The sequence below is a fragment of the Rhinatrema bivittatum genome, chromosome 5 (assembly GCF_901001135.1).
Source record: "Rhinatrema bivittatum chromosome 5, aRhiBiv1.1, whole genome shotgun sequence".
Taxonomy (NCBI): domain Eukaryota; kingdom Metazoa; phylum Chordata; class Amphibia; order Gymnophiona; family Rhinatrematidae; genus Rhinatrema; species Rhinatrema bivittatum.
In genome coordinates this window covers 41,895,245-41,923,132 of record NC_042619.1, presented here as the reverse complement: position 1 = coordinate 41,923,132, position 27,888 = coordinate 41,895,245, and the positions used below count along the sequence as shown (strand labels likewise).

General features: G+C 47.4%; 1 protein-coding gene across 2 annotated transcripts in view; it reads right to left on the bottom strand.

Annotated features, from left to right (window-relative positions):
• Positions 1-27,888, bottom strand: part of CCDC81 (coiled-coil domain containing 81) — a 377,879-nt gene that overhangs the window by 102,453 nt on the left and 247,538 nt on the right. For both annotated transcript variants that reach the window (XM_029602264.1, XM_029602265.1), the window contains one exon: positions 8,504-8,673. In XM_029602264.1, coding sequence (XP_029458124.1) covers positions 8,504-8,673 — 170 coding nt within the window. The remainder of the gene's footprint in view (positions 1-8,503; positions 8,674-27,888) is intronic.

Here is a 27,888-nt window from a genome sequence, read left to right as displayed (position 1 = left end):
AAATTAGGTCATAGATAAATGTATAGTTTTCTTGATTTTAGTTTTTATCCTTGTTTCCGTTCAAAATGAGAAGATTTCACTTTATTTCCTTGTATTATCAAATGCCAGTAGTTGATAAGATATTATGAAATTGATTAAGGAAATTATTACCTGAAGTTATGTGTTCAACTCTGACATTTATGATATTTCATTGTATTTTGTTTATTGTATTTAATTTTGAAAGCAATAAATAAAGAATTAACAATGTCATCTTAGAAGTGCAGTCCAGATGTATTCCATGTATTAAGAAAGGTGGAAGGAAGGCCAAACAATTACTAGCATGGGTAAAAGGTGAGGTGAAAGAATCTAGTTTAGCCAAAAGATCTTTCTTAAAAAATTGGAAAAAAGATCCATCTGAAGAAAATAGAAAAAAGCATAGGGATTGGCAAGTTAAATGTAAAACACTGATAAGACAGACTAAGAGAATTTGAAAAGAAGTTGGCCATAGAGGCAAAAACTCATAATAAAAAATTTTAAAATATATTTGAAGCAGGAAGCATGCCCAAAGTTTGTTGGACTGTTAGATGATCCACAGAAGTGTCCCTTTTACCGCTCAATCACAGAAAGACTACATTGTTTGCTTTGGTGTTTACTGATGAGAATGCTGGGAAGCTACCCATTCCGGAGGCAATTTTCAAGGATGGCGATTCACATGAACTGAACCAAATCACAGTGAACCTGGAAGATGTAGTAGGACAGACCGACAAACTGAATGGCATATCACCAGGACCAAATGGCATACACCTCAGGATTATGAAAGAACTAAAAAATGAAATTTCAAACCTATTAAAACTAATTTGTAACCTCTCGTTAAAATCATCCATTGCACTGAAGACTAGAAGCTATAGACTAGAGAGACTGACTTCAGTGCCGGGAAAAATCATGGAAACTATTATAAAAAATAAATACACAGAACATATATTTAACATTCTGTTAAATGCTTTAAATGTAACAGGTTGTTGTAAATGTAAACCGGAGTGAAGGCAATTTCTGCTATACCTCGGTATATAAAAAAATGCTAAATAAATAAATATAGATAGACATGGTTTAATGGGACACAGCCAGCATGGATTTACCCATGGGAAGTCTTGCCTCACAAATCTGCTACATTTTTTTGATGGGGTGAATAAACTTGAGGATAAAGGTGAACTGGTGTGTATTTGGATTTTCAGAAGGCATTTGATAAAGGCGTTTGAAAGCTTTCCAACAAAACTAAAAAGTCATGGGACAGGAGGCAATGTGCTTTTGTACATTGCAAACTGGTTAAAAGACAGGAAACAGAGTAGGATTAAATGGTTTGCTTTCACAGTGGGAAAAGGTAAACAGTGGCATGCCTCAGGGATCTGTACTTAGACTGGTGCTTTTTAATATATTTATAAATGATCTGGAAAGAGGTATGATGAGTGAAGTGATCAAATTTGCAGCTGACACAATTATTCTGAGTAGTTAAATCACAAGCAGATTGTGATAAAATGCAAGAGGACCTTGCAAGACTGGAAAATTGGGTGTCAATTTGGCAGATGAAATATAATGTGGACAAGTGCAAGGTGATATATATAGGGAAAAATAACCCATGGTGTATTTACACAATGTTCCATATTAGGAGTTACCACCCAGAAAAAAGATCTGGGCATCATAGTTGATTTTACAATGAAATCGGCTTGGTGTGCTGTGGCGGACAAAAAAGCAAGCAATGTTAGGAATAATTAGAAAGGGAATGACAAATAAAACAGTGGATGTTGTATTGCCTCTGTATCACTTCATGGTGAGATCACACCTTGAATATTGTGTGCAATTCTGGTTGCCACATTTCAGAAAGATATAGTTGCACCAGAGAGAGTACAGAGAAGGGTAACCAAAATGATAAAGGGGATGGAATGGCTCTCCTATGAGGAAAAGCTAAAGAGGTTAGGGCTATACAATTTGAAGAAGAGATGGCAAAGGGAGGCTATGATAGAGTTCTACAAATTCATGAAAGGACTTGAACGGGTAAATGAGTTATTTACTCTTTCGAATAATACAAGGACTAAGGGGCACTCCATGAAGTTAGCAAATAGCACATTTAAAACAATCGGAGAAAATTCATTTTCACTCAACACACAATTAAGGTCTGGAATTTATTGCCAGAGGATATGGTTAAAGCAGTTAGTGTAGCTGAGTTTCAAAAAGATTTGACTAAGTTCATGGAGGAGAAGTCCATTAACTGCTATTATTCAAAAGGGAATAGCCATTGCTTGTTGCTGGCATTGGTAACATGGGATCTATTTAATGTTTGGGTACTTGGATTGCCACAGTTGGAAACAGGATACTAGGCTTGATGGATCCTTGGTATGACTCAGTATGACATATCTTATGCTCTTATGTTTTGTCCTTATAATTACGACTGTAGGGTGAATTGCTGCTTGTTACAATCTGTGGTCTGCAGGCTATCCCTGTGGACCACCGCTCTCACCTCCAGCTCGGCCCAAATATATATGCTGCATCCCGGCGCAATGAGGGCCTTTCTCAAGACCACGCCGCCGCCCGCAACAGGAATGTCATCTCCCTCTCCAGCCTCGCACTGCCAGGACTTGCGGCCAAGACACCACACATGGGGATCAAGGCGGCACGTCCTCCTTAGGAGGCAGTAAGAAGAAGTACATTGCCTCTGTGTTCATGATTCCTGACTCTGCTGTGTGTTGTTACGAGTTGTGTTGTTCTGTTCCTGGTTCCTGGCGGTCCAGTTTGTGTTCTGAGTTCTTGTCTTCGTGGTCAGTCTCCCCTTCGTCTGTCTTCAATGTCTCATCTTGCTCCTATGGTTCATAGTCCTCTTTCCTCCTCCTTCATCTCATCAGATTGGACTTCTGGCTTGGACCACAGATTGGACTTCTGGATGGACTTTGGATTGGACCTCAACGCTGCTTGACTTCTGCCTGCCACTGACAACTGCCTGTTTACTGTTACCGCCTGAACTCTGCCTGTCCCGAACACTGCCTGAACCACGACACTGAGTGAACAGCACCTGCCCTTACCGCTACTTGTCCTGACTTCATTGTTTTCTCTGTGTTGGCCTGCAACATCTTCTGTGCCACGGATCTTCACCTCCACAGAGGCCTGCGTCTAAGTCCAGCCAGCCCCAGCACCTGAGGGCTCAACCTAAGGGGAGAACAAGGGTTGGTATGTGTGAAGCACCAGTTGGGCCTCTGTTTTGCCAGCTCTACCTGCCAACACTGGGGACCTTCAGGGCTCCTCTCTGCAGGTTGTGCCAATGCTACCTTGGTCTAAATGTACACACCCATCAAGGAAATGGACATGGTAGATCTAGCTGCATTGAAGGACATTCTCAGCTTAGCCCAGAAATTATATGTCCTCCAGACAGCTTCAGAACTCCTGGCCGCAGATATGAACCGCCTCACTGCACGCCTGGACTCCATGATGCTAGCCACTTCCCCACCACCACCTGCTGCAGTTCCAGCGCCTGTTCCAGGAACCTGTCAGCCAACAATTCCATTACCAACTCAGCCTCGCTATGCAGGGAATCCTAAGCAGTGCCGGAGATTTCTTAATCAATACCACATGCGTTTTTCCCTCTGGTCGACATTCTTCCCAAATTACTCTGTTTCGACAACATTCATTCTCTCCCTTCTTGATGGTAAGACCCTGGCCTGGGCTTCCCCCCTATGGGAAAGGTTGGATCCCCTTCTCCCAAATCTCCAACAATTTGTTTTGGCCTTCACGCAAGTCTTTGAACCTGGCTGATTGCCCATGATGTGCTCTGACCTCCTGCACTTCCGCCAAGGAAATTGATCGTTGATGGATTATACCATCTAGTTCTGAACCCTGGACACAGAACTGAACTGACAGGAAAAAAGCTTACATGCTATATTCTTGGAAGATGGCTCCCAAAATAAAGGATGAGCTCTATGTGTGGGAACTACCTACCTCTGTCGAAGAGTTCATCAATCTCATGGGGAAAATTGATAGGCACCTCCGGGGTTGAGCCCACGAAGCACTGCCAGCACAAAAAGGTCTCACCAAGACACCATCTCTGTCTATGCTTGATCTCATCATACCACTGGGGTCTTTGCCAGATGAGCCTATGCAATTATTTCTGTTCCACCTAATGTCCAAAGAGAGGGCTTGATGCCGTCAATTTGGCCTCTACCTTTATTGTGGAGCTCCTAGTCACCTATTAGCTCAATGCCCGGAGAGAAGAGGAACAGTCCTATGCCCAGAGGCACCAGAACAAGTGACCCTCTGTCTGGCTACCCCGGTTCCCTGGTTCCTCTTGCTTTTTTCCCTGGAACAAACCCCCATGGTTTCACCACCCAGGCCTTGGTGGATTCCAGCACCATGAGAATTTTGTGCAACAGGAGCTCGTCAACTGGTACTGAATCCCCATGATTCCCTTGACACCACCTTTGCCACTTTCTTCCATCCATGGAGACTCCCTTTCTGGTTTGGTGACTCATACCACTGTACTACTCACGTTGAGAGTAGGACTCGCATACACAGAACTCATCACCTTCCACATTCTTCCAAGAGCCATGAGTCCAGTTATCCTGGACCTGCCATAGCTGCGGAGACACCAATCACAATTTGACTGGTCCATAATGAAACTCACACATTGGGGACCAGGGTGCACAGGATCCTGTTTGAGGTCTGAAGAACCCTCCAGCTCACTGATTGTGGCTAACACCCTTCCAAACCTTTTTATCCCTGGCAGGGAGTCTAGAGAAACTCAAACCGCCCCACAGTGCCTCTGGGAGAATACTCTTAAGGTAGTTTTCACACAATTGAAAGACCAGTTGAGTCAAGAGAGATCAGAATATGAAAACCTGGAAAAGGAACACAACTGGGCTATGAAAAGATTAGAATTATTAGTTACAGAGAAAGATGAAGAAATACAAACCCTGTATGCCCTTCTGCAACAAGAGAGGGAAAAGAAATCTTCATTTTTATTTGATCCTGCCTGTCTGGACGCTGAGAAGGAAAAAGTTAGCTTCATCCCAATATTGGGGCCTGTTCTCTGACAAAGTATCCCAGAAGTGACCATCCCTTTGCCTGCAGCTCAGGTTCAGTCCCCAGAATAGCACGAACTAGGGGATGAAACTAATTATTTGGTTGTAGAACCTACCTCCTAAACCAAGAAATCAATAAGAGTCTGAAGGACTCTTCAGGTCAAACCAGAAGTCCAACCCAAGGTCAAGCCAGAATTCCGATCAGAGGTCAAAGCTAGAAGTCCAATCTGATGAAATGAGGAGGAGGAAGGAGGACAAAGGACCATAGGAGCAAGATGAGACACTGCAGATTGATAAAGGAGAGACTGATCACAAAGACAAGTACTCAGAATACAAACTGGACTGCCAAAGATCCAGGAACAGAACACCAGAAAACTCAGGAACAACACACAGAGTCAGGAACCAGGATCGCAGAGGTAATGCACTTCTCCTATTTATTTATTTATTTAACATTTTTTATATACAGAGGTTCTGGTAACAATGTTACCAATCACTTCGGTTTACATATAACTTTGGGATGACATAACACAAGTGTCCTACGGAGTCAAGCTATTGCCAAGGTTTGGAACGGCAGCAGGTGTGGCCTATTCAAGGCCCAGGGCAATGCCCTTATGAAGAGGGGCCGCTGGGTTTTTCCCGCCCCGGTATCCCTTTAAACTCAAGGCTTCTGGAGGGGGCTTAAGAGGCAGGGTACTGTTAAAATCAGATGTCCACGGACTATCCCTGCGGACCATCGCTGTCACATCCAGCTTGGCCCAAACAAATGGCCTTCCTCGAGACCACACCGCTTATGCCCATGGTAGGAATGCCACCTCTCTCTCCGGCCTCAAGCCACGAGGACTTGCAAATGAGATGCCGCCCATGGGGCTCAAGGCGACGCGTCCTCCTTAGGAGTGTGCGCGCATCCCCACTCTAAATTTAAAGGGATAGCGGCGGGAAAAACCCCGCGGCCCCTCTTCATGAGGACATTGCCCTGGGCCTTGAATAGGCCACATCTGCTGCTGTTCCAAACCTCGGCAATAGCTTGACTCTGTAGGAGAAGTGCATTACCTCTGCGATCCTGGTTCCTGACTCTGTGTGTTGTTCCTGAGTTTTCTGGTGTTCTGTTCCTGGATCTTTGGCAGTCCAGTTTGTATTCTGAGTAATTGTCTTCGTGATCAGTCTCTCCTTCATCAGTCTGCAGTGTCTCATCTTGCTCCTATGGTCCTTTGTCCTCCTCCTCGCTCCTCATTTCATCAGATTGGACTTCTAGATTTGACCTCTGATCGGAATTTTGGCTTGACCTTGGGTTGGCCTTCTGGTTTGACCTCAGCTTAAACCCTGATGCTGCTTGACCTCCTCTTGCCACTGACCACTGTCTGTTTACCATTACCATCTGAACTCTGCCTGTCCTGACCACTGCCTGAACCATGACACTGAGTGAACTCTGCCTGCCCTGACTGCTGCTTTTCTTCTCCGTGCTGGTCTACGACATCTTCTATGCCATGGATCTTCACCTCCACAGAGGCCCACGCCTAAATCCAGCCAGCCCTGGCATCCAAAGACTCAACCTAAGGGGTATAAGGGCTGGTATTGATGAAGCTCCAGTTGGGCCTCTGCTTCAGTCAGCTCCAACTGCCAATGGTGGGGACCTTCAGGACTCCTCCCTGCAGGTTATGCCAACTCCACCTCTGTGCAAGGGTCCACACCCACACACTGCTCTTTAATCAGAGCCATAAACTCCTTCACCTTGTCAGCAAGCAAGTTGTCCCCAACACAGGGAATATTCACCAGTCACGCACATCTTCATGAAGGCCACTCACTATCAATCGCACAAGCCTCCAAGCTCTGATGGAAGTGGACAAGCTCCAGTAGTATCAAAAGCTTTGTACACAAAGTGGATCAGATGTTTCGCATTTTTCTATACAGCTCGATGGAATTCTGCCTGTTCTGGATATGATGATTGATTCAGTTAACAATTTCAGCTTTTGCATACATAGATTTAAATACTGTATCATGTACAGCTGATGAGGCGTGATCTGGGTACTAAGCATGGATCCTTGGAAGAACCGTCTTCCCAAATATGCCTAATATCTTTTGGTCCTGCCCAGGAAGTGTGTTGGAGAAGCAAAGAAACTGTTCACAAGCTCCAACAACTGGGCTCTGAATGGCTGTGGGAGAGTTGGAAGAGAGACATCCTCTTCAGAGTCCCAGATTGGCTCTTCTTCACTAAGGCCTGGCAATGCCCAGAGGGAACCTGGGATTCTGGGGCACTCCACACCAAATGCACTGAGACTTCCCATTGATTGTCACCGTCTCTGACAGTGCCAGAGATGTCTACCTCTTTGCTGTAACAGGACTTTTATGCTTCAGCACTGAGGCATTCAACATAATCAAGGTCAGGAGCCTTAACAGCCTACATCATGGAGAAGCTCCAAGCTGCTGAGAAGGACAGCACTAACTCTGGATAGAAGAGGTAGCTTGTTTTCATGGGAATCTTCCACACCAAGAATGAGGGCAGTACCTGTGCTGGGGAAGTCCTTTCTGCCTCAGGGACAAGACTGGCTCTGGTCTACTGGAGGACTCTACCAATGGTGCAGGCTTCTTTAGCACTGAGGGAGAAGGGCTCTGAGGGAATCCCACATGCTTCTTAGGTGGTCTTCTCTGTGCCACAGCCAGCACCTCACTTCTATGCACCATATTCAATCCTTTATCTGAGACAGGTCCAGGATCTGGCACCGTAGTGGAGGAAAAGGGAAGCCGTTGCTGACTTGCGGGAGGAAGAGGTGTCTTGCTTTGATTTTCTGCACTGAGAGTCTGTCAATTCCTAGCTGCAGGACAAGGAGTGACTGAACTGTGCCCTTTCACAGACCTCTATTTTCCAGATGCGGTGGTGTTGTGCCTGCATGGACATCCTACTAAAACTGTAGCAGTTGGCAGTCACAATCTAGTCTCAGGCAGTGATTGAAACCAAATGTGAATCTGTGATGGACATCTGGCACCCACATCTGGCACCCACAAAGCCAATGACTGTGACCTTCTTGTCTCCAGATTTCTCCATTTCTGTTTTTCTTTTGGTAGAACTGAAAAGTTGAGGAGCTGAAAAAGCAAAAACAAAGCAGAAAAAAAATGAGACCAATAAAAGAGGCCAGACAACAAAATATAGAGAGAGACTGGGAATACGTCCATGCAATAGCTTGGAAGAAGGAAGACTGAAGGTAGTATGCATGCTTAGGGACTCCCATGCATGTTGAGTAAAATCTTTACTGACCTATGAGAGCTAGGTCATTGTCAGTACCATTGGAAGATGTCACCCACGCGTAATGGCTAATTTATGCCTCTTTTGTCAATGGAAAACAGGCCTTAGTTTACTAAATGAAGCCTTTGGGATGCTCTTACAGTAGACAGTAATCTTTGTGATACAGATGGCAACTGGTTCTACCATGCCTCATCAAAATACTCCATTTTCAGCAACAGTGACTTACTCCTCAGCGAGCTGCACTTGTTCTAATCTGTCAAGAAGCTCTTTATCTTGTCTGGACCTCTTCTCCTTCTCCTTTTTGTTTTCCAGTTGATTTAGCAAGCATTGTGCATGTTGACCTTGTTTAATGCAAGGTGAAGGTGTGGGTGGCCTTTTCCTAAAAATGTATGATTTCTACAAGCAAACAGGTATGTTATTTCTTATGGAACAAAGAGCTAGAAACAATATATTACAACAGTGCTTTTCAGCTTTTTTTAATTTTGTGGCACACTTTCACAATTGCTCAATCCTTGTGAGACACAAAACCCAATTTTGTATAGTTCTCAATTTTCCCCTCACTGGCAGAAGAATAATACATTTTATCTGTGTGTGCCTCCATTCTTCCAGCTTCAATCTGACATCTGAACGTGCAAAACTTGTCGATCCTGTGAGATTACAGGACCCTACACATTCAATCATGACTGAAGCTAGCAGAAGAGGTGCATGCAATAACAAGCACTGTTCTTTCCTTCCAGTGGGAAGGAGGGAGATAGAATAAGATTAACAGAGTTCTGGTGGTGAATTTGGGATATGTGCTCCCCATAATGCTAGTAGTGAGCAAGCAGTTCATTTTGGCGGGAGGGAAAAAGTCTGGTAGACTGTCCCCATGGAAAATTGTTAGAAATCTATTCTCAAAATGTACCTAAAAGCATGTTCTTTAACTTTTGTTACCATTAAACCTTTTGGGCCCAATATGATAGCCTCCATAATGATGGGTTATGTCGAACATACAAAAGGATTAATTTTATACCAGAAAGTCAAAATTAGACAACAAAATTCAATTCTTCCCAACATACAGCAGAGTTGCTTACCTGTAACAGGTGTTCTCCAAGGACAGCAACATGTTAGTCCTCACGCATGGGTGACATCATCAGATGGAGCCCTGATGCGGAAAACTTAAATCAAAGTTTCTAGAACTGAGCATGCCCAGCATGAGCTATATCACGCGTCTATGCACGATCCCTCTCCAGTCTTGTAACATAGAATTATAATTAAAACAAAAAATAAGAGAAACCCAACTCTGTGGGGTGGCAGGCGGGTTTAGTGAGGACTAACATCCTGCTGTCCTCGGAGGAACTCCTGTTACAGGTAATCAACTCTGCTTTCTCTGAGGACAAGTAGGATAGTAGTCCTCATACATGGGTGAATCCCTAGCTACAGGCTGCTCCCCATCACAAAAGGGGAAAAACAGATAACCAACCAGGTGCTAACAGGCACAACAACAATGGTGCTGTTGGTAACAGAGGGGAAGACAGCCTGAACCCTAAAATGGGGCCCTAGGTGGAGAGAGTTGAGTTCTATACCTCAAACAGGTTCCGAAAGATAGACTGGCCGAACCTACTGTCACAATGGCCATCCCTATCCAGACAATAGTGGGATGTGAATATGTGGAGAGAGAACTCCATGTTGTAACTTTGCAGATCTCCTCCTTGAGAACTGCTCGCAAGTAGGCCACTGACGCTGTCATGGCTTTAACAGAATGAGCCTTGACATGGCCCCCAAGATACAGACCCACCTGAACATAACAGAAGGAGATGCAATATACTAGCCAGCTGGATAGTGTCTGTTTTGACAATGGCAACACCCATGCCCAACCTATTCCTATCAAAAGAAATAAAAAGTTGGGTAGACCATCTATGGGCTTCCGTCCACTCCAGATAGAAGGCTAAGGCTCACTTGCAGTCCATACTGTGCAGTGCTTGTTCACCTTGGTGCGAATGGGGCCTGGGAAAGAATGTTGGCAGGACGATGGACTGGTTATGATAGAAGTTAGTCACCATCTTAGGCAGGAACTTAGGGTGTATACGCAAGACCACCCAATTAGGGTAAAACGTAGTGTAAGTTGGATAAAGTCACTAAGGCCTGGAGCTTGCTGACCCTACATGCTGAGGTGACCGCCATCAAAAATATGACCTTCCAGGTCGGGTACTTCAGGTCACAGGGTGCAGCAGTGCAAAAGTTGCTTTCATCAGCTGAGCTACCACCACGATGTGATCCCAGGACACAGTGGAAGGACTTAGGAAAGGCTTCAACTGAAGCAACATAAGAACATAAGAAATTGCTATGCTGGGTCAGACCAAGGGTCCTTCAACCCCAGCATCCTGTTTCCAACAAAGGCCAAACCAGGCCACAAGAACCTGGCAATTAACCCCCCGCATGAAACGTATAACTATAGGGTATACAGAGATGAACGTACCATCTACACCCTGGTGGTATGTGCAAATTGCACTCAGATGAACTCTAACGGAATTGGTTTTTAAGCCAACTTCCGATAAGCGTAGAAGGTAATCAAGCAGTTTTTGTTTTGCACAGGAGAACAAATCTAGGGCCTTCTGCTTACACCATACAGAAAACCTTCTTTTCTTCGATCCATAGAATCTTCTAGTGTAAGGCTTTCTAGAAGCCACCAGGACTTGAGACACATCCTCTGAAAGATTGAGTGGTTGCAGGATTAACCTCTCAACATCCAGGCTGTAAGCGCCATGGCCTAGAGGTTGGGATGCTGCAACCTGCCTCGATCTTGTGCTATAAAAACCGGGGAAGTCCCCAGACTGATCAGTCTCCGGATGGACAACTCCTGTAGGAGTGGAAACCAGACCTGTCTTGACCAATTAGGGGCTATGAGGATCATAGTCCCCTTGTCCTCGCAAAGCTTCAAGAGAGTCTTCGCCACTAAGCGAGTCGGAAGATTATGCGTATAGAAGACCCTTGACCCTATGACAGGCAAGGGCGTCTGAGGCTGGTTTGCCATCTGACCTGTAAAGGGAGCACAACCGAGGCACCTTCCTGTTGCAGGGGGATGTGAACAGATCTACGTCCTGATTTCCCCAGAAGCAGAATATCTGATCCGCTACTTCCTGCTCCAGGGACCACTGAACGCATGACTCAGTCTGTCTGCTACCGTGTTCTCCGTCCCGGCCAGGTACATGGCCCTGAACACCATCCCATGGGACTAGGCCCAGGACAAGATCTGGACCACTTCCTGACACAGGAGATACAATCCCATGCCTCCCTGCTTGTTGACATACCACCTGACTGACTATCTGGTTGTTGGTTTGGATAAGGACAACTTTGTTGGACAGCCAGTCTCTAAAAGCCCATAATGTGTACCTTATTACCTGAAGCTTCAGAAAGTTGATTTGACAAGAATGTTCCTGAGCGGACCAGAGACCCTGAGTGCTGAGCCCATCTACATGAGCTCCCCATCCCAGGGTGGATGCATCCATGGTTAGGCCAATTTGGGTAGGGGGACTTTGAAAAGAGATCCCCCGTTCCAAATCTGAAAGTACCCGCTACCAGAACAATGAGTGTCTGAGAGAGGGGGTGGACTCAAATACAATCTTGGAGGTTCTGAGTGGCCTGGTGCCAATGTGACCTCAGGGTCCATTGGGCTCTGTGCATGTTTAAATGTGCCAATACAGTGACATGGATGGTTGCGGCCATGTGGCCCAACAACCTCAGCATGTGCCAGAGTAACATGGCTCTGCTGAATCTCTGCTGCAATGGTCATTAAGGTGACGACCTTTTGACGAAGAAGGAAGGACTTGGCCTGAGCCATGTCTAACAGGGCTCGTATGAAGTCCAATTGAAGTAATGGGCTGAGATGGGACTTTGGGTAATTGATGACAAGCCCTAGTGACTCCAACACCCAGATGGTCAAGCGCAAGGACATGGCGGTCGCTGCCTGAGATGTGCTCTTGACCAGCCAATGATCCAGATAAGGGAAAACATGCACTGCCACCACAGCCAGGCATTTTGTGAAGACTTGTGGGGCTGATGCTAGCCTGAACGGCAACACCCGGTACTGGAAGTGCTGTTTTCCCACCACAAATCAGAGATACTTCCTGTGACCATGGAAGATCTCAATTTGAATTTATGCATCCTGTTAGATCGAGGGAGAATAGCCAGTCCCCTTTTTTGTAAGATGAGGATCGAGGTGCCCAGGGAAACCATCTTGAACTTTTCTTTTTTAGAAACTTGTTCAAGGCCCTTAAGTCTAGGATGGATGGATTCCTCCTGTTCTTTTTGGAATCAGAAAATACTTGGAGTAGAATCCATGCCCTCTTTGCCCTGGTGGTATGGGCTTGACTGCCCTGGCCATTAAGAGGGAGGAGAGCTCCTGATGCACTTCTGGCCCCCAAAACTGACACTGAGGGCAATTTGGCGGAACACCTAATAGGTTCAACTGGTACCCTTGACGAATGATGGAAAGAACTCGCTGGTCTGAGGATATACTGGGCCAATGGTTTGCAAAGAATCTCAGCCTGCTCCCGACCGGAGGGTCCAATGTCCTAGGTATGGGAAACTGTCCTATGGTCCCTACAACCCAGGCAAAACCCCATCCCTAGAGTTGAGTGAGGCGCCGGCTGGGGCTTGGAGGCTCTCTGCTGCTTGGAATGGCCGAAGGAGCCCTGATGATGATGACAGGAGCGAGGGGGCAGAGGATAGTACTTCCTTTGGTGAAAGAAAGTTGGGCCACAATGTCTCTCACCCTATCTCCGAAGAGATTCTCCCCAGTGTGCATCACAATGGCGAGTCATTCCTGTACCTCCAGTTGAGATACAAGGCAAGCAGCCATGCCATTCTACAGGCGCCAATTCCCACTGCAGAGACTCTCGATGCCATCTCGAAAACATTGTAGGTCACTCAAACCTCATGTTTCCCACACCCTATGTGGAGTGCTGCTGCTGTTGAGGCAGCTGCTCGACCACCTCCTGCACCTGCTTCTAGATGTCCCACAAATACTGGCTTATATAGAGCTGGTAGGCCGCAATATGGTCAATAAGCATGGTGCCTTGAAACCCTTCCTCTCAAGAGCATCCAGTGCTCTGTTGTCCTTTCCTGGGGGCACCGAGGAATGAGTCAGAGGAATGCTTGGCCCTCTTGAGAGTGGACTGACCACAACCAACTAGTGTGGCAGTTGACGCTTATTGAATCTGGCAACCCTCTGGCTGAGGTAGACCCATCCATCTTATTAACGGGAAGCACTATGAGGAAGGAGATGTTCCCATATCCTCAGCAGCAGCAGCAGCTCCTTAAGGATCTCGTGCAAAGGGACCACCATGATCTCCTTAGGAGGCTCCACAAACTGGAGGATCTCAAGCATCCTCCTCATTAACAACCTCACATGCCCTAAGAAGGTCAAGTCCTCAGGTAGAGACTTCCTTCACTCCTCTGGAAGAGAGGTGTCTGATAGGAGACCCTCAGAGGAGGACTCCGAAGCATCATCCACCCAGGGGGTCATGGGTCTTCATCCTCACTGTACGTTGTAGGGGATGGGGTCCTAGGTGCTTGGCCTTCATCCAGAGGGGCAGGCACCAGTAAAACTGGAAGGGGACTACAGGCCTCAACACCTCTCCTGGCCCACAAGCTTCCTGCTCCGAGGAACCGGCAACAACCAACGTATTTGTAGCAGGAGGTCTCAGTGCCCCGCCAGGCACCAATACTGTTCCGGGAACCGACACCAGCTGAGTCGGTATTGTACAGAAGAGCACATTGAGCTTCAACAGCAGCGGTACAAGGTCAGGCGGCACTGGCTCCAGTGCTGTTGGTGCCACAGGACTGAAGCCCTGTACCGCCTGATCCACTGCCAGCTGGACTAGGCATTCCAGCTCCTCTTCAAATTTTGCCGATGCCAACACCAACTGGGAGGAAGGAGGGGTGACAAGATCTTCTTTGGACCCACAAGGCAGATCTGTGACTGGCATCAGGACCAGCGGAGACCATCATGGACTCCCGGCATCGATGGAGGATTGGCACTCCACTCTGTGGGTTCACTTCAGCTGCATCACGACATGAGCTGGTGCATCCCTGTTCCCAGCACCATGCATCGACAGGGACCGGTGCCAATGCTTCATCAGCTTTGCGTGATGCTTGGCCCAGTCCTTCTCCAATGCCAAGGCTGATGATGAGGAACCCAAAGTCCACAGCCTGGAGGAGGTCGATTGTGGTCAGGCTCCGCACCCCTATCTGCTGATGGCACCTACGGAACTGACAGTGCCGCTGATGTTGATGGCATATTATCCATCAGTGCGGCTCCCAGGTCCATCTATGCTGATGCTGCCAATGGATTGTATTTCTTTGACCGAAAGAGCTGTTTCATCTTGTCCAGTCGAAGCCAACGTCCCTTCAAGGTCATTTGGGTGTATGAGTGGCAACCCCAGATGTCATGCAATGCCCCCAGGCAGAGGACACATATCTCATGAGGATTAATGATGGACATGGTACTTGGGCACCAAGGGCATCGCAAAAAACTGGATGTGGCCATGTTGGGATGAAACAAAAGGGCCGCAAAATGAAAATCGAGGGCGGCAGGCATCGATGGCCACTGGTCACTGAGGCACTGCCGCCGCAGGGGAATCGACCGCAAAAGGAAACTTACCAGAATCACTTAAAATCCTGACTAGGAACACTACGGGGAGGCACAGAGAGGAGCCCAGTGACTGAATAATGAGAAAAAAAATCCATGAAAAATGCAAGAAAGAAAGAAAAGTTTTAGCAAGGCCATGAAACAGCCAAAGTGAGCTCACTCACGCCACAAGGCTTACAGCTCCATGGAAAAAGAGACTGGAGAGGGACCCCATGTTTACGCATGGTATAAAGTATGCTGAGCATGCTCAGTGTGCCTAGTAAAAATTCTAGAAACTTTGATGTAAGTTTTCCTCATCAGGGTTCCATCTGATTATGTCACCCATGTGTGAGAAGTACCATCCTGCTTGTCCTATGAGAAAAATTCTATGAGGGATACATATCTAGGTCAGAGACTTTGATCTGTGTCCCAGTATATTGTATACTGATATGTTTTTAATATTCTCTATCAAGCAATCAAAGTTTTCACACTCTAGTGTTTCTGTCTTGCTTTTCTGGCTTATTGTGTCTCTTTTTTATCTCATTCTCAGGTCTTCTCTATATTCCTTTCTGTTTTCCCCTCTTTCTCTAGTGTACTCTTTCCTTATTCTTTCTCTTTCCTTGAGTGGATATTTTAATACTTTCTCTTCCCTTGATGCTTTCCTTTCCTCATTCCTTGCCCCTTTTCTCCTACTTTCTCTCCATTCCTCATTTTCTTTCTTCTCCATTATCTCCCAGAATTCCCCTATCCCAAATCCATGATCCTTTCTCATCCTCTCTATTCCTGAGTCATTTCTCCTTCTCTATTTCCCAATACCTTGTCCTCTCTCTTTCTCTATCCTGGGTCCTCTTTCCCACTCCATCACCCTGCCCCTATAGCCAGGGTTCTCCTTTCTTCTGCTCCCTCAGTCCCTAGTTGTCTCTCTCTCTCTCGCTTCCTTCTTCTGCCCCCTTCTGGTTTTCCTCCCTTCTTCAATCCCCCTTGCTCCCTCCCTTCACTGGTATTCCCAGCTTTTCCTTCCAAACCTATCCAAGCCTCCCCCCCACCCACCCAGCAGTGCATAAAACTGAATCAGCATTCTGTGCCTCTTCTGCCAAGAATTCACCCTCTCACCTACTTCCCTTTTCACAAATCATTCTCATCTGGCTGCATCTCTGGATGACTCCCTGCTCTGTTGTCATCTGAGTCCCTAGTTCCCCACATCACAGACATCTAAGGCCTGTGACAGTGACTCTTCAAGTAAATAGAACATAGCAAAGAAGAGCCCTGTACTCCAGGAAGCAAGTGGGGGTAGGGAGTTGGCAGGTGGGGAGAGACTTGAGCAGAGGCTCTTCTCTACCATTCACTGCTGCTATGTGGGCTCCCTGCTCCTGCCTCCCCCCCATTTAACACTGTCCCCGACATGGAACCGTGTTTCAAATAACTCCATCGGGAGGGACCTTGAACTAACAATAGACATAAATAGAAATAAAAGTGAACTGATAAACATCAAAGACAAAGCCTATATCTAAAACACAAAGTGAGGCACTTACCCAAGTTCCAGGAAGTTTATCTTACAGGCCGCCTTGGCTCTCGACCATAGCCCGTGTGTTTGTAGGCCGTTAACATGGACTCCCCATCCTAGGTTGGAGGCAACTGTGGTCAAGGTTACCTAAGCAGCCGGGGGCCGAAAGGGAAGTCCCTTGCTCAAGTTGGATTCCTGCGCCCACCAGGCGAGGGAGAGCTGGAGTGGGTTGGTTACCTGGACCATTGCCAAGAGTTTGAGTGGCTGGGTGCCAGTGAAACCATAGGGTCCACCCCAATGGCCCTCATGGCCATTGGGGTGGACCCAATGGCCCTCATGGCTAGGCGTGCCATTGGGGTGATGTGCACTGATGATGCCATGTGGCCCAGCAACTGCAGGAGCAGGTGGGCGGAGGCCATCCACTGGTGACTGTTGAATGTGGCCAGCCTAGTCAGGGTGGCTATGCATTCCCTGGGAAGGAAAGCCTTGGCCACCATGGTGTCCAGGTCTGCTCCGATGAAGGTCAGTCGCTGGGACGGAGTCAGCTGGAATTTTTGGGTAGTTCATAAGGAAACCGTGACTGGAGGGGGCTTAACGTCACGTTGAGGGACTGAAGAGCTCCCTCTTTCGACGAACTCTTGATGAGCCAATCGTCCAGAACACATGCACCCCGTTCCGTCGTAAATGTGCTCCCACCACTGCCAGGCACTTTGTGAAGACTCGGGGCGTGGAGGCCAGCCCGAAGAGGAGAACCCTGTACTGGAAGTTTCGATGGCCTATGACGAAGCGCAGATATTTGTGATGAGATGGAAAAATCGCAATGTGTGCGTAAGCATCCTGTAGATCCAGAGAACAGAGCCATTCCCCTTGATTCAAAAGCAGAAGTAGGGTGCCCAGGGATATCATTCTGAACCGTTCTCTGTGAAGGAACCTGTTTCAGGTTCAAAGACTGAGGATGGGACAGAGGCTGCCTGTTCTCTTTGGAATAAGAAAATACCAGGAGTAGAACCTTCGTCCCCGCTGAGCCCTGGGAACCAATTCCATGGCTCTGGACCGGAGCAGGGCTGAGAGTTCTAACTTGAGTGTCATTGCATGTTCTACAAGGCTGCACGCCGGGGAAGGCGGGGAGTCTGGAGGAACAGTGAGGAGAATCAGGTGGTAACCATAGGCTACGATGGATAATACCCATTGGTCGGTGGTAACTGGGAACCAATTGTTGACAAAGTGGCAGAGATGACCTCCCACAGGTGGGTCGGACGGTGCGGGCAAAGGGGGCTGGTTTTTGCTCTCTGGATGCCAGTCAAAAACCAGCTGCAGGACTAGGCTGGGGAGCTGGCTGAGCTCAAAGTGCTCTTTGTTGGCGAAGGTGGCCTCTTAGGGAGGACCGAGCTGTACGAACACAGGAGGCCAGAGGGTAGTATCTCCGTTATTTGAAAAACTGCTTCCTGGTATCCCTACGTGGACCTCTACTGGTCGCTGAGGAGGCATCAGAGGTGGTAGTTGATAGCTGAAGCAGGGTCTCATGGTGATCCTTGTATTGGGCCACTGTGTCTCAGATCTTGTCCCCAAACATGTTTTCTCCTGTACAGGGGAGATCGGCCAGTCTTTCTTGGACCTCTGGACGAAGGTCTGAGGCTTTTAGCCAGGCCCAGCATCTGGCACTAATACCTGTTGCTGAGACCCTTGACGCTGTTTCAAAAACATCATAGGCCGCCCTCACCTTGTGTTTTCCAGCCTCCAATCCTTTTTGGAGGATGGATTCTAGGCCCTCCTGAAATTGCTGTGGCAGGGTCTCTGTGAACTCTTGGACCTATTTCCAGAGGTTCCTATTATACTGGTTCATGTATAACTAGTATGCCGCTATGCGAGCGATAAGCATGGAACCCTAGAAGACCCTTTGACTTAGGGCATCTAAGGCTATCTGTTCTTTTCCTGGAGGGGTGGAGGAGTAAGGGCAGGTCCTCTTGGCCTTTTTCTGGGCTGATTCAACTACCACCGACTGGTGTGGCAACTGGCTCTTCTGAAAACCTAGGGCCTGTTGTACTAAATAGGTGGCATCAGTCTTCCTATTGACCAGAGGCACACTACCTGGATGTTCCCAGAGACGGTGAAGGAGGTCTAGAAGAACCTCATGCACCAGCACAGCCTTCACCTCCTTAAGAGCGTCCAAAAACTGTAAGACCTCCAGCATCTTGTGGCGGATATCCTCTCCCGTTGAAAGTTGGAAGGGAATGGTTTCCACCATCTCCCTGACAAAACTTGCGAAGGAGAGATCCTCCGGAAGGGAGCACCGTCTCTCTTCTAGGGAGGAAGGCTCTGACAGAAGGTCCTCGGAGACCTCCGAGGAATGCTCAGATGAAGCTTCCCCCCATAGGTCATAGGGGGCCTTTTCCTCACCAGCAAAGTGCCCAGGTCGAGGAGGGAGGCTAAAGTCCAGGGCGCGGGCACCGATGGTCGGTGAAGTGGAACAGACAGCGGTGGTGCCGGCTCCAAGGGCACCGGGACCTGTGAGGGTTGTCGGGGCACCAGGAGGCCCAATGGCCCAGGGACTGGATCCGGCATCAGTTGTTCTGCCTGTGGAGATGAGCGAGGAGCTGCATCTTCCTCCTCCAAAGAGCCCGGAATCGGGATTGAGATGGGAGGAAGCATCGGTGGTTGGCAGGGCACTGAGGGGCATGCCGGCACGGGCTGCATCAGCAAGGCACTGAGCAGCATGTCCAGCCTGTCCAGTAGAGGCGCCAACATGGAGGGCGCCGGTTCCCATGCCGGTATCGGGGCCGGCATTGGTGGTGGCTGGAAGCCCCAAAGGGCATTAAGGGTGTGGAGAAAATTGACCCTGGAGTAGAAGGCAGGCTGGGCGTCACCGGAGCATCCATGGGGGTCTGCGGAGGCTTGGTGCCCAGCACTGATATCAATGGGGAATGTCCTGGGCTCCCGGGTCCAGAGGAGGATGGGGTCTCCTCTCCCCAGTGCGTCTTCGGAGGGGGTTCAGCTGAGGCCGATGCCCCTATGGTGTCTTTGCCGGCACCGGACAGTGATGACCGTCTGTGCCGGTGTCGATGCTTCCCAAGTTGCTTGGATCGGTCCTTCTCCGGCACCAAGGATGACGATGCCGAAGTATTCGATTGACTCGATGCCAGTGAGGGGTGGTCTCCAGCTCCCCGGTCTTCTCAGCAGGGCTTCAATGGAGAAGGCCCCAAGTCAGTTTGATCCCCACGACTCGATACACCCAGCGCCTGAGTCGATGGAGCAGATTGCTTGGAACCAAACAAATGCTCCATCTTGTCCAGGCGGGCGCACTGGCCTTTGGGGGTCATCTGAGCACAGCTGGGACACCGGACATCATGGGAAGGCCCGAGACACAGGACGCAGATGTCGTGTAGGTGCATTATGGACATAGTCCGCGGACACTCTGGGCACTTCTGAAAACCGGTCGCCATGATAAAAAGAGGCGGCGGTCACTGGGAGGTAGACAGCAGGGAACCGATTGCAAAAAGCGCAAAACGAACTTACTAGATGCCGGAGGAATCTGTGTGCAATGGGGGACCCCGGAGTGGGGAAAAACTTGAAGAAAACTTCAAATTATTCCATGAGGAATAGTGTGAGGAAAGAAAATTCTCACAGAGCTCCTCTAACTGCGAGGCAACTGCTACGTGGAAAAAAGAGACTGAAGGGGGACCCCGTGTGGCCACGGGGTTGGTGGCATGTTGCTATGCTCAATGTGGCAGTCAAAATTCTAGAAACTTTGACAAAAGTGTTCAGTGACAGGGCTCCATCTGATGATGTCACCCATCTGTGAGGACTACCATCCTGCATGTCCTGGGAGAAAGCAAAATTGCTTACCTTGTAATAGGTGTTATCCCAGGATAGCAGGATATAGTCCTCACATATGGGTGACGTCATGAACGGAGCCTTAATGCGGGAAAACTTTCTGTCAAAGTTTCTAGAACTTTTGACTGGCCTCGAGAGGCCACTGAGCATGCCCAGCATGCTATGATATTCTCTGCCACAGGTGTCTCTCTTCAGTCTCGTATGTAGCAAAAAACGTTAGCAAAAATAAAACAATAAAGGTCTAAGGCCCAACTCCGCGGGGTGGCGGGTGGGTTCTGTGAGGACTACATCCTGCTGTCCTGGGATAACACCTATTACAAGGTAAGCAATTTTGCTTTATCCCAGGACAAGCAGGATGCTAGTCCTCACATATGGGTGATTAGCAAGCTAACGGCTGAGTCAGTGAGTAAAGAAGCAACAGGTAATTATTGTTGGTGAACTGAGTCAGCTGTAAATCACAGCAGGTTGGATGTAGGAGTTGGGTTTATACTGGAAACAAGTTCTTTAAGACAGATTGTCCATAGGCTGAATCTTGTCGTCCTTCTTTGTCCAAACAGTAATGAGCTGCAAAAGTGTGAAGAGAACTCCATGTTGCTGCTTTACAAATGTCTAGAATTGGCACTGAACGATAGTGTGCTACTGAAGTTGACATTGCCCTGACTGCATGTGCCGTTACTCGCCCTTGGAGAGGAAGGCCTGCTTGTTTATAACAAAACTGTATGCAATCTGCTAGCCAGTTTGATAAAGTTTGTTTACCCATAGCTTTACCTGGTTTGTTTGGATCATAAGATACAAATAGTTGTTTAGATTTCCTATAGACTGCTGTGCGATTTATATAGAAAGACAATGCACGCTTGTAGTCTAAGGTGTGTAAAGCTCTTTCGCCTTGATGAGAATGAGGCCTTGGAAAGAATGTGGGTAGAATTATGGATTGATTCAGGTGGAATTCCATCACTACCTTGGGAAGGAATTTTGGATGAGTGCGGAGAACCACTCTGTCATGTAGAAATCTAGTGTAAGGTTCATATGTGACTAGTGCTTGTAATTCACTTACTCTTCTAGCTGATGTAATGGCTATGAGGAAGATAGTTTTCCATGTGAGAAATTTCAGATCACAAGAATCTATGGGTTCAAAGGGAGAACGCATGAATCTTGTTAAAACCAAGTTTAGGTCCCATGTCGTAAATGGAGGCCGAATTGGTGGTTTAAGTTGAGTTAAACCTCTCATGAACCGAGAGATAAGAGGTTGTGCAGAGATTGGTGCATCTCCTATTCTGTTATGTTAAGCAGAGATTGCACTTAGGTGAACTCTTACAGATGAAGTCTGGAGACCAGATTCTGAAAGATGGTATAAATAATCTAGAAGAGTAGTAGTGGGGGAGGTGAAAAGATCAATACTCTTTTGCCTACACCAGAGGGTGAATCTTTTCCACTTGGAAGCATAATTCTTTCTTGTGGAAGGTTTACGTGAAGCTATAAGCACTTGAGATATATTGGATGAAAGATTGAGTGGTTGTAAGATCAAGCTTTCAACATCCAGGCTGTCAGTGATAGGGATTGAAGGTTGGGATGGCGCAACCGACCCTGATCCTGAGTTATGAGATTGGGAGCTACTCCTAGACGAATGGGATCCCTGACTGAGAGTGTGGGAAACCAGACTTGTCGAGGCCAATACGGGGCTATGAGTATCATGGACCCCTTGTCCTGTTGTAGCTTCACTAGAGTTTTGGTTACGAGTGGTACGCGTATAACAGGCCTGAATTCCAAGGGCAAGCAAAGGCGTCCTTGGCAGGTTGGTTCTTCTGTTGGTGTATGAAGCAGAAGTTCTGTACTTTGTGATTCAGATGCGTTGCAAAGAGGTCTACTGTTGGTTGACCCCAGCATTGGAAAATGCTGGATGCTATTGCAGGATTTAGTGACCATTCGTGTGGGTGGAATTGACGACTGAGTCTGTCCGCTACTATGTTGTGAATTCCTGCTAGGTATGTGGCCTTGAGAAACATTGAGTGGTTCAAGGCCCAGCCCCAAATCTGTGCAGCTTCTTGACAAAGGAGGTACAAGCCTGTACCTCCTTGTTTGTTGATGTACCACATGGCTACTGTGTTGTCCGTTTGGATTAGAACAGTCTTGTGTGAGAGGCAGTCCTTGAACGCATAGAGCGCATATCGTATAGCTCGAAGTTCCAAGAAATTGATTTGAAATGTTGCTTCAAGTTTTGTCCAAGTTCCTTGGGTTTGGAGGTTGTCTATGTGAGCTCCCCATCCCAAGGTGGATGCATCTGTAGTTAAAGTTATTTGTGGGACTGGTTGCTGGAAGGGTATCCCCTTGCACAAATTGTCCATGTTCCCCCACCATAGTAGAGAGGAACGAATCTGGTGGGTGACTTGAATTGGATAATGTAATGGTTGTATGGCTTGGATCCATTGAGATCGTAGAGTCCATTGGGATATTCGCATGGCAAGCCTTGCCATAGGCGTGACATGTACTGTGGAGGCCATGTGGCCTAGTAAGGTCAGAAATTGTAGAGCTGTTGCTTGTTTTTTGACGTGCATGGAAGTTGCCAGAAGGGAAAGTGTCTCTGCTCGATCCTTGGGGAGAAAAGCTCTTGAGAGTGTGGTGTTTAACTCTGCTCCTATGAATTGAAGTATTTGAGATGGAGTGAGATGGGATATTTGATAATTGATTAGAAATCCCATGGAGTGAAGCAGAGCAATTGTCTGGTTGAGAGAAGTTAGAGCACCTTGCTGAGATTGGCTTCTTATGAGCCAGTCGTCTAGATATGGAAAAACATGAACATGTTGTTTGTGCAAGTGTGCAGCTACAACTGCTAGGCATTTTGTGAACACTCTTGGAGCAGAAGTTAGTCCAAAAGGTAGAACCTTGTATTGGTAATATTGATGGCCTACCATGAAGCGCAGGTATTTGCGGTGAGGTGGAAAGATTGGAATGTGAGCATAAGCATCTTGAAGGTCCAGAGAACATAGCCAGTCGCCTCTTTGAAGGAGTGGAAGTATGGTTCCTAGAGAAATCATTCTGAACTTTTCTTTTCTTAGAAATTTGTTGAGATTTCTGGGGTCTAGAATTGGACGAAGGCCACCGGTTTTCTTTGGAATGAGGAAATATCGGGAATAGAATCCTTTGCCCCTCTGAGAGCGAGGTACAAGTTATATAGCCCTTTCTTTCAGAAGGGTGGATAATTCTATTTGTAGAGTGAGAAGTTGAGATTCTGTTTGATTGAAGAATCTTGGAGGATTTTGAGGAGGAAGTGATAGGAAGTTCAGTTTGTACCCTCGAGATATTACAGAGAGTACCCACTGATCTGATGTTATAGTTTGCCAATTTTCCTGAAAAAATTTTACTCTTCCTCCTACTGGGAGATTTGGTTGAGGATTTGGTGACTTGGCTTGTTCTCTGGATTGAGTTTCAAAAACCTGTAGCCGGTCCTGTTTGAGGAGGAGGCTGTGGCCTGGTTGTTCTAGGCTGTCTGGCCTGTGAGCGTGGTTGAGGCCTTGTAGATCTTCCCCTAGAAGACTAGAGGTAATATCTTCTTGGCCTGTAATATGGACGCCTAGTATCCCTTCGAGGGAATCATCGAGGAGGTTGAGATACAGGGTCCCATGTTGTTTGAGACAACTGTTTAAGGGTTTCAGAATGGTCCTTTAGCTGCTGGACTGCTTCCTGGACCTCGTCTCCAAACAAATTGTCTGGGCAGATTCTACCACAACAGACTGATGTGGTAATTGCTGTTTTTGGTAACCTGGAACTGGTTGTACCAAACAGGTAGAATAAATTCTTTTCTTGACTGCAGACACTGAAGATGGATGTTCCCATATCCTATTTTGAACTTCAAGTAGGACTTCGTGTATAGGAACAGCTAAGACCTGCTTAGGTGGGTCCACGAACTGTAATATCTCTAGTGTCTGTTGTCTTGTGTCTTGTTCAGTGGAAAGCTTAAATGGAATGGAATCTGCCATGTCCTGAATGAAAGATGAAAAAGAAAGATCTTCAGGGGGAGATCTTTTCCTGGGATCAGGTGGAGATGGCTCTGAGAGAAAAGATTCCGATGAATCAGAGTCCCATGAATCATCTGGATCCTGTGTGTAGAGGGATGTTACAGATGGATGAGGATGATGAAGGCCTGAAGGGCCTGGCTGAGAGTCATCGATGGTAAAAACTTCTTGAGGTGTTTTTTGTGGAAGAGTATCGATAACTTTTTGGTATCTTTCTAAAAGTTGTCGATACATTTCAATATTTTCCTTTCCTTGATTAGAAGGCCTCGATGTTAGAGGGTTCAGTCGTCAGCATCGAGGGAATCGATGGACGCGGTGTCGAGGACGTCGACGGCCCAGTCATCGAGATCGGCATCGATGAAATAGGTGGTAGTTGGGCGTAGATCGATGTCGATGTCGTCATGATTCTCGGTCCTCGAGAAGTCGTCGATTCCATTGATGGAATCGGCATCAGTGATCCCACCGGCATCGGTATATTTACCGGCATTGATGCTGGTAGCATCGGCGGTATCGCCGGAATATTCTGTTCCTTCAATGCCTGAAGTACCGCTTGTCTGATTAATTCAGATAGCTCTGGCTGTACAGCTGCCGGTGGTAAGGCAGGTGTAAGCGGTGGTGGTGGCTGCGGTAGTATTTCCTGAGAAGGAACTAGCGGCATCGATGGAGTGGGCCCAGGCGGTGATGCTGCCGGTGTATCCTGTATACATGGCTGCTTTGGTCTCGATTCCTCTGGGGATGTCGAGGTCGATGCCTGTGCTTTTTGGAATGATCTGCCGATTTTGTCGACGCCACAGACGACGGCGGGGACGGTTGATCACCAGAGCCTTGCGGTCGAGATTTTTTAACTAGAAGGCGTTTAGTCGTTCCGGCCGGAGACGACTTCGAGGATTTTGACGGTGAAGGGATTAATTGTAAATGGAATAGGTGTTCCATTTTTTCTTGCCGAGTCCTTCGAGTTTTGGCAGTCATTTCTGCACATTTATCACAGGCAGTTATGTCATGGTTTTTACCCAGACAAACTACACACTCTAAATGTGGATCGGTAATCGACATCGTTTTATTACAGACGGTACATTTTTTGAACCCGGTCGCCATTTTTAGCTGACAGCCGTCGAGCTAAGTGGGAATTCGTGAGAGAAAAAAGTTTTCAAAACTTTTCAAAAGTACTCACCAGCCGGTGGAACAATTCTGAGAGAGAGATTGTGAGAAAGAATATTACCTGAAGTAATATATCTTTAATTAGATGACTATATAGTCACTTGAAAAACCGAAACGGCTCCTGTCCCGCGATGCTAATGGCAGCGCGGAAAAAAGAAGACTGAAGAGAGACACCTGTGGCAGAGAATATCAAAGCATGTTGGGCATGCTCAGTGGCCTCTCGAGGCCAGTCAAAAGTTCTAGAAACATTGACAGAAAGTTTTCCCGCATTAAGGCGCCGTTCATGACGTCACCCATATGTGAGGACTAGCATCCTGCTTGTCCTGGGATAAACAGTTTATCTTCAAATAGAAAAAAACTTTTTTTTTAGTACAATGCTAGCTAGCTGAACCAGAAAGTCACATTTTTGCGATGATATTTCAGATTGTTCTAATACAGCTCTAATAATAAACTCTGCATCATCTTGTGGAACATTGGTGTATGATGCCACTATATATACAGTAACTAACCACCAGTCAGATTGTACTCCATCAATAGCTGACAATTGATTTATACAATCAGCAGTATCTTTAATATATGAATCAATCTTAGATATAGCTGGTTGTAAAAAATTGTCTATATATTTTGAAATTGGTTCAAATAGTGACCTAAGGCTAGATTCAATAGGACGATCCGAAGATGAACTATTGGATTTGTGTATTTTAGGTACCAAATATAATGCGGGAATAACTGGATATGGTTCGTACAAGAAATCTGCAAGTTTCTTATAGATAAGTTTAACTTGTGTTGCTTCTTGCACTAGTTCCCATATAGTTTTCTTAAGATCTTCAGTAGGATCATGGGATAATAGATGATAAAAATTGTCTCCCAATTGGCGATATGCTTCAGTCAAATATTTAGATTTTTCTTGGATCACTATTCCACCACCCTTATCTTCTGGTTTGATTATCATTGTGGATTAAAAATGAGTGATTATACTTCTACAAATTTTTTGTTTGCGCCATTTGTAGTTTCCTGTCGTGTAGCCAGATGGACTCAGAACAAATGGGTATAGTATGCTCGTGCTAGCAGTTGGAGATGGATCTGACGTCAGCACGGGTATATATACCCCCACAGGAAGTGAAGCTCTTCAGTAATTTCCGTCTCCAAAGTAGTTTGGAGAGCCTGCACGCTCGCTGAGCGTGTTTCCAATATACTTTTCTACTTTCTTCTTCTATTACTAAAACCTTTACAAGAACATCGAGCCCCGCGCTCCTGCGGTGATATCACTGGTCCCTCCCCCAGTTGAGATTCCCGGGGTGAGTTCCTTGCTCCCTCGGAGGTTTAGGCCTCGGTCCGGTGGCCGAATCGCGGCAAGGACCAAGCCTGCGGGCTAAGAGGCGCCTCGGTCCCGGCGTGGACCTGGGAGGCAGCAGGTGCATTCCTCAAACGCGGTGGTGACGGTACGTCCCCTCTCCCCCGCAGCCGGAGACCGCCCGGGTTCTAGCCGGGAAGCGCCGAGGATCAGGTAAGGCGCACAACTTTTACTTTTTGGTCTCCGAAGTCGAGGATCGGCGGCGTTGCCTGGGTGCGGCACGCCGCGGTGGTCGCCATTTTGTTGGCCCGGTTCAGGTATTGTGCGCCCATGATAGGCGCCTGTATTGAGCGCATATTGCTGACCGCATATTATTGAGCGCATATTGTGTTTAGCGTATATTGCTGAGCGCATATTGTGTTTAGCGTCTATTGCTGACCGCATTTTATTGAGCGCATATTGTGTTTAGCGTATATTGCTGACCGCATATTATTGAGCGCATACTGTATTAAGCGTATATAGTAGGGGTGTGCATTCGGATTGACCGCATTAGTAAAACGCAACTCATATTTTTTTTTTACTTAAAAAATTGATTCGACATAAACGATCGGATTTCCCACATATCGAACATAGATATGTTCGATATGTGGGAAATCGCGATTATTGAGCCAAAATAAAAATATAAACCCCCTCACCCTCCTTAATCCCCCCCCCCCCGACTTACCACAACTCCCTGGTGATGGAGCGAGGAGTGAGGACGCCATTTCTGCAATCCTTGGCGAGAAGCATGTGACGTCGGCGGCACGTCGAGTGACGCCGGCGTCACGTGATTCCCGGCTCGTTCGCGCCGGACGGCTCGTTCGGCCCAAAAAGAACTTTTGGCCAGCTTGGGGGGGTCAGGAGGCCCCCCCAAGCTGGCCAAAAGTTCTTTTTGGGCCGAACGAGCCGTCCCGCGCGAACTTGCCGGGAATCACGTGACGTCGCGTCTGAGTGATGCGGCGCCACGTGATTCCCGGCTCGTTCGCGCCGGACGGCTCGTTCGGCCCAAAAAGAACTTTTGGCCAGCTTGAGGGGGTCAGGAGGCCCCCCCAAGCTGGCCAAAAGTTCTTTTTGGGCCGAACGAGCCGTCCGGCGCGAACGAGCCGGGAATCACGTGACGCCGCGTCACTCGACGTGCCACCGACGTCACATGCTTCTCGCCAAG